Below are 7404 nucleotides of genomic sequence, written 5' to 3'. Positions count from 1 at the left end.
CCTCTTGAACAAAAATTGTGTATCATGGTTTTATGAAGAATCGTATCTAGTTTTAAAATAATGATGGAGTTTAACTAATGGTTCAGCACATTGCAAATATTGCTGCTTCTCAGTCCAGCAGGTGCTAATGTTCAGGACAGAGTAAATGTTGGGTCAATCTGATTTGTAGTGAGGAAAGAACTGTCTGCTGAGAGCAGTGCAGAGCTGTTGTCTCACCAGGAAATTTGGAAAGCATAATCTTGCAGGGCAGGGAGAGGCACACAGTTCCAACAGCTGTCCCTGAAGAAAAACAGCAGGTCTGCTGCTGCTTCCTTAGGTTAGGGGGTTGGTGGACTTCTGCTGCTGCCAGGAGGTTAATTTGAGGAAGGCTGTCTCAGGAGTCATGTGTCTCCTGAGACAGCAGATGTGGCTGGAGTCAGGTCTCGCCATGCATGTAAGGGGTAGTATTTGCTAGCCAGAGGAGCTGGTCACGATCTTCTTTTGAAGTACAGAAATAGAGGATTTACCTAAAAACGATACATGTTTGTAATTGTCTTCACAGTCACCATTTAAGCCACTTGGGAAGACAGTGTTGGGAGGTGAGAGGACAGCACAAATATCTTTGCAGGCAGTATTCCTCAGGAAAGGTCACTCTGATCATTTTGATGTTTGACGAGACTGTTACCGTTGGAGAGCTTCAGCAGTTCAGCAGGAATCAAACCTCCTGTGGTATCATTGTCACACAAGGTACAATAGTCACTACTGCTGAAGGACACATTTGCTATCTCCAAAGATTCCTGAAGCATAAGGAAGTCGCCCTTTCCACGCTCTGAGTGAGAAGGATAATTCCTTCCCATGCTAGGGCTCTCGAGGTTGGCTTTAATTATTTCAGAGATTTTTGGGCCAACTGTATCATCAGCATGGTTTTGTGCAAATAATAGTCCCAGTCTCATTTCTGTGTCTTCTGTTCTTACATACCTGCTGGGGACATACTGCTGACTTGGACCTGAAGTAAATACAAAGTTTTCTTCTGCAGCAACCAGATTTGTGCTTTCCATAGGTTTCAAGGAGATCTGAGAAATCAGTTCTTGGGTGTTTAGATCGGAAGCTCCATCTGCAGTCACTTTGTTTGAGTTGCTGGCCTCTTCTCTTCTGAGTTGGCTACAAGCCTCATTAGGTCCTACCCAGTCCTAGTGAAAGGATCAATATGTTCAGGACATTTTGATTAGAGGTGGAATTCATAAAATAACTATTCTTTCTATATGGCTTTGGCACAATAATCCAGAGCCTTAGTGTAAATCTACTTGGGCAAAATTAAGAGTAACAGGATAGAGAATCTAGCTGCTAATTTCACAAGAAATTTTCAAGATTTCATTTTCAGAATATACTGCAAGCTGCTTGTGTTGCTTTGGCTTTCCAAAGACAGGGTGCACCTTTCGTGTTCAGCATGGATAGGGAGCGAGTGACTGGAAGGGTTTTATTTCTAAGGAGAGAAAAGCTAGACAGAAGCTCTGGTGGTGTAGCTAGTATGTGGAGGCAGGAAACTGAGAAACTATAAACTGCCAGGAAGACCAGAACCATGAGTCAGTAACTCTTCTCAGAAGCTAGAATGATTAATCCCAGGAAAAAAAAAAAATCCTCCCCTCATGAGGTGAGGGTCATAAGAAGGAAAGAAAACTTACTTCTTACCTTAAAATTCCCATTGTGCAAATTATAGAGTGGCTGAAAGAAAGCAGCTGGCGTTGGAATGTTGAAGCAGGAGAGGCTTTTTGCCCTGAAGTGACAAAACAACACTTGAAACAAAAAAACTAGACATTTTTTCTGTATTCTGTCCCGATGATACAGCACACTGATTAGATGAAAGCCCCACACTTAGGTTAGAAAGATTGCATGAGAAGCCCATTTCACATGGTTTCTGACATCTCATGCAATTGTTTGTCTGCCTCCTGTGCATGCATTTAATGTTTCTAGCCTGAAGCACAGTCTTAAAAATTTCTGAGCAATGCTATATGCCCCAAACTCAATACTAGTCTATTACTCATTATGTGCAGTGAGCTTTCTATGCATTTGTTTAGCAACTTATTTGATCTAAACCACTGTTTCTGGAAGTGTTTTAGAGAGTTCTAGTTTCATTACATTTAGGCAGAGATTTTCTGCCAGACATCCTGTTCCCTTTGTTAGAGTCTATCCTGTAAAAATATTTTATCATATGGGCATCATGTATTCTGTTTGTCGAAGAGTGGCATGTATATGAAGCATACTAATGGATGTCAAGGCAGAAAAGGAAGAGATAGGAGAATTATCTTTGCTCTGCCAGCATAAAAAAATTGCAGAGTATGGTTGAATCAGGGTTCTAGAGACACATTTTTCTCTGTACAACTTGGTCCCAGAACCTGAGAAACACGGAATCTGAGTCAACAGTAGTTTGCCTGTACTGGTATTTTATATACTGACTACTGCCAGGTATGTCACAAGTAGCTTAACATTGACATAAGTTTAACCACCTTTATGGATTGCTGTCTGCTTGCACTTTTAATTTATCTACAGGAAACTTAAAAAGATTTCCATGGGTTTAAATTTTTTTAACTCCAAGAGACCCTCACAGCCTTGAGCTTTAGCTGAATTTGGGTGCCACAAAGGCATTTTGGTCTCCTTAAGGACTGATTCTGTAGTGGGTCATCAGCCAAGGAACATGTCATGTCCCAAGATTGTCAAAAGAGCTTTTGAAAGCAATTGAGTCCGTGCAGCAGAAACAGGAAACAAAAGGGATATAAGGACACTTGATTTACCCTCTTCAGGCTACAAAAATCAAGGGGAACTTAATGAAAATCTATAACATACCTTGAAGAAAGCTTGCAGTTCCAAAATAAATAGAGCAGAGTGCCAAAACTCAGAGGAATGAACAAGAACTGCATAGTTCTGGTATTTAGGATTTTTTCAGACAGTTTTGGTACACCTAAGAAAAGAATCAGTGCAAAAAAAAAGGTTAAGCATTCTGGCAGTCAGGATAGAACCACAACTAACCAAGCAATGCAAATGAAACAGTCTGCTAAAGACCTCAAGGAAAGTGATTTGTCTATGAAAACTTGCAGGAAGATGGTTCTGATTTGAAAAGCTTCATTTTACCACAGATCTTCCTTTTTTTGGAACATGCACATGAAAAGACATGAATTAAGGTAAAACCAACATTCTTTGTACCTGCGCTTTGAAACACTGTTGTTTGGCTCCACTCGCTCCACTGACTATGGTATGAATCCTCATTTTCAGAAACTTTGCAGCGAACTCGTGCAACGTAAGCAATGTCACTGCGAAGCTCTGTGGCTTCAATTTCTATCTGTGGCAGTGAACTGGGTGCTGTCTTGTTCAATGCAACCTGCAAAATATTACAAAGAATTTCTGTTAACAAGGCCAGGCAAAGGGACAATCATTTAAATACTTCTTCCCCCCCCCCCCCCCTTTCTTTCCAAATCCTCTTTTCTTGGATGCAAGAAGAGGGCCTGGATGATGATGGATGACTTCTGAATGCAGGGTTCAAGAGAAGATCTATTGATCTTCAGTATTGATGTTTTATATAAAATCTTTCAGCCTTGATGTGGGAAACCAGAAAGGCCAGCTTAAAACAGTCATCTGCCAGAAGGCCCTGAGTTGAGTGGCAAGGCCATTGCACCCAAGCAGCAAGGCAGTATCAGTGTGTGCCTCATCAAGTTACCTCCCAGGACATGCTGTGCTCTTTATACTGCAACTCATATTGAAGAATTTCAGCAAGGTACCAAGGCACACTCCACCATATGTGACACTTGCTGGCAGTGACGTTGCTCTGGATGTTCAAAGGTGGATCAAGCTTTACTGCAAATAGAGAGGTATGTTTTTTTACAATATTTTGGACATGAACACCACAGAAGGAGATGCATGATACTAGGCTAGTCTTGGAAGAAAAAGCTGCAACTAAAGAGTGATACTAAGGCCAGCAGTAGACCAAATTAGTTTACAGGGTAGGTCAGAACAGCTACAGAACTGACATAAATTAATAATAACTCAAATAGCCCCTGGGGATAGTCCTGCAAGCAAAGAACCACTCTGGATGTCACATTCTGCTCTTCCAACATATCACTAATATAGACAGGCTCTGAAATTTCGATTACTAGAGCATTTCTCTGAAGTACCAGTACACGGGACATTGAATTAGATCCATGACTTTGATTGCTCATGACTTTGTTTCTTAGGGAAAAAAAAAAAAAACACTGTAGAAGCAATCCAATCATCTATTATCTATGGCACAAGAAAACATGATGCAGATGAGAAATATACTTGAAAGGTGCTCCAGAGCCAGCCGTCTCTGAAGTCCTGGCAAACTCAGAATGGAGAGACACTGGGACTGCATCCTTACTGATGAAGTCCATAGTGCATTATCCAAGGATGGGCAAGTATGACTTGTTTCCATTATTTTCACTTGCTGTCTTTGAGACACCTGTTGTGAGAGAGCATATCAGACCTACCCCAAGGCTGCTAGACACAGCCTCAGCCCACAGCTGCGCTGGTTCATACTTACTGTGCTTGCGGGGATTGTACTCTGGAAAGGTAATGTATGTGTGATTACGTCCAAAGAAGGTGCCTTGGAGAGAGACTCTATAACCATCTGTTTCCAAGATCTGGCTGGCTAAATGGATTGTGCATTGGTACTGATTCTGCATGCTCTCTCTGGCAGTCAGTTTGCAGCTGGCGTTGTGGCCCTTTGACCAGAGGCTAGAAGAATAAAACGGCTGAAATTGTCTTTCAAGTCATGTGATTAAGTACTTTTCAGTTTATGAAAGATGGGGGGCAGCTGAGCACAGCACCACATTATGGAAGAACATGAACTTCTTTAGTGCAGACAGCAGAGAAAGCAATGCTAAAGCTGGCTGGATGGCAGGGCTGAAGAGGGAGGAAGGACACAACTGTATGACCTCACTGCTGAGAGCACCAAACCTCCCAGGAGCTGCACACAGAGTCCAGTACCTGCCCCCTGCTCCCTCTGAAAGCAAGAGGGCTGCTACGTGTCATTTCCAGGAAAGCAGCTGGTGTAGGGGGGTAGGAGTAGGTGTACAGTTAGTTACAAGTGCACAGCACAGAGCTAGCAAGTTGTACATTAAAGCCTCTTTTGCTACGAACAAACCAGTACTGACAGCAAAACACATCAGAGGTTGGTTTGTTGTTTGGGTTTTTGTTTTGGTTTGGTTTTTAAATATTCACAAACTTCAGCACAACATAACAGGATGAATGACAGAAAACATCATCTTAGGGAAGCAGCTCCAAAGAAGAGTCTTCTATTATTAAAGTATCTAATGTAGCCATTTATTAGCAAATTTTTTATGTTGCAAGTTACCCCACAATAAACTGGGATAACAGAGTTTAACAGCTTGGCATTTTTTCATATATTTAAAATCCAGTATCATTAAGAGTTAGGCTATTTTTGACTTAACCTTACCAGAATATACGAGGCATCTAATGTTAGCATGACTTACCCTCATGTAATAGTTCCCTAGTTATTGGTGATCAAGACAATGTTATTACATAATCTAAACACATTCATCTCGAATTAGCATATCACAATGCTGATTATCCTATCACCTAGCACACTATTCACCTGATTTAGAGGAAAAATAATTCATATAATGTTATTAAAGCTTATAACTCACTGGACTTTCAAAATCCTTTTGTGAATATATATTAACTAATTTAGATTAAACCACTAGGGGTTTAGTTTCTAGGCAATAAGATAAGAAGTGATTAGAAATTGATAAGGCAGCTTCATGTAGGTTGAGCTCTGGAAGTCCCCAGATCATGGAGAGCAGAGGTTGGGATGGGAAGGCTCTCTGCGCTGAGAGACCCCTGCCAAAAGTGGACATTGGATAAACAGACTGCCCTGAGCCAACATGAGCTCATGCAGCTACGTGTGCCAGACCTCTGCTGCAGCCCCGAGGCTGTGGGCCCACAAAAGTGTGCGAAAGGAGCAGCTTCCAAGGCAGCCCAGGTATGGGGGAAGGAGTTGGGAGAGCTAATTGTGCCACAGGTCTGCTGCTGTGGAGGGAGCAAAGCCCACGGCCAGGCCCCATCTGTGCTCCTCTGCGCCATCCTGCCCATACCAGGGCTGGGGCTGCCACAGACAGCTCTCTGCGTGCAGCTCTTACTTGGTGAAATGCAGGTGGAAAGGTCCGTTGCCCGCAGGCTCCTCCATTGCCCACATGCAGCTCACTGTAGTCACGTAGTTATTCAGGCAGCTCAGGATGCCGGGGAACTCTGCAGAGGAAGGAGACCAGAGCTGCATTTGTGTGTCACCTGATGAGGCCTTGCTCGGTACATCAAATGCATTACTTGCTAGTGCTTCTTTTACTGGCAGCTTATCTATCCTTCCTCATGATGTTCCTCTACTCTTGTACCGCACTTCACTGCATGGGATGAGGGTAAGATCTTACGGCAGGGACCTTGGGCAGTGGCTACGTTTTTGCTGCTGCCCAGCTTGTCCAGCATGTGCTCAATTCCCTAGGCCTGGCTTTGCCAGCCAGCTGTACTGGTTCACGGGACCTGGGAAAGGGCAGTCACAAGATCTTGTGTTGCATGCTTTAGGGTCTGTGACTGAAAAATGAGCATGTGCACGTGCCTCTCTTCCCACAGTGGACCTATTCCAGATCACCTCTTACCTTTTCCTCTTCCTCCATCAAAGAGCAGCACAGCAGTAATGCACAGCTGGAGGCCCAGCTGCCACACATCTCCCATTCCAGACCGTGTCTAAAATAGAACAATTGTTAGAAGCAGTTTCATCAGTATTTGCACCAGCAGGCTGAAGCTTTAGCTACGTGCTTCTGCCAGGTCTGACTCTGTCAGACAGGGAACCAACTCAACTATACAATTTCTTCTGACTCGTGATTCTATAACTCTACAGGAGCTTTTCTCTTGGCAGTAAGTAGTACTTCGTACAGGAATCTAAAGCACCAGCTGCCTGAAAGGAGATATTTAATTCCTGCCATTTGATCAGGAGTGGGAGGGATGTTCCATCTTTCCTTCTTCCTGCATTTTTTGGCATCTGGTTTATGACAATTTAAGAGCAGCAGAGAGCCACACTGGGTTAGAACAAATGTTCATGTTTCCCTGGATCCTGTCTCTGACAGTAACCAAAACCAGATGCTTAAAGAAAACTGTAGCAATAGAAGAAGCATAGATGTTTTACTCTGAGAACATTCTCAGCCTCCACACATTTGCAGCTCGGGCCTCCTGGAGCAGACATAATTTCTGCATATTCAAGGCTTCAATAGATCTTTCTGTCATGCGCTTGTCTGTCAGCAGTAGACACCTGCTGAAAGCCATCTACACCACAAACACTGCCTCTAACAATGATTCTTTTTTTCTGTGAGGGAGCTGAGCAACTGGTCTTCCACATCTCACCTTTCT

The 7404-nt window shown here is 43.1% G+C and overlaps 1 protein-coding gene across 1 annotated transcript; it reads right to left on the bottom strand.

Annotated features, from left to right (window-relative positions):
* Positions 1-617: 617 nt before the first annotated feature.
* Positions 618-6732, bottom strand: LOC142363207 (interleukin-9 receptor-like). Its single transcript, XM_075436084.1, has 8 exons — positions 6657-6732; positions 6147-6255; positions 4529-4722; positions 3689-3825; positions 3178-3352; positions 2821-2935; positions 1669-1753; positions 618-1169 (listed from the first exon to the last, which is right to left on the bottom strand). Exons 1-8 carry the CDS (start codon positions 6730-6732, stop codon positions 618-620), a joined length of 1443 nt encoding a protein of 480 aa, XP_075292199.1.
* Between the last annotated feature and the right edge of the window lie 672 nt (positions 6733-7404).

Source organism: Opisthocomus hoazin, chromosome 15 (assembly GCF_030867145.1).
Source record: "Opisthocomus hoazin isolate bOpiHoa1 chromosome 15, bOpiHoa1.hap1, whole genome shotgun sequence".
NCBI lineage: Eukaryota > Metazoa > Chordata > Aves > Opisthocomiformes > Opisthocomidae > Opisthocomus > Opisthocomus hoazin.
The sequence above is the reverse complement of the archived record's forward strand: the minus strand, read 5'-3'. Positions and strand labels throughout refer to the sequence as shown.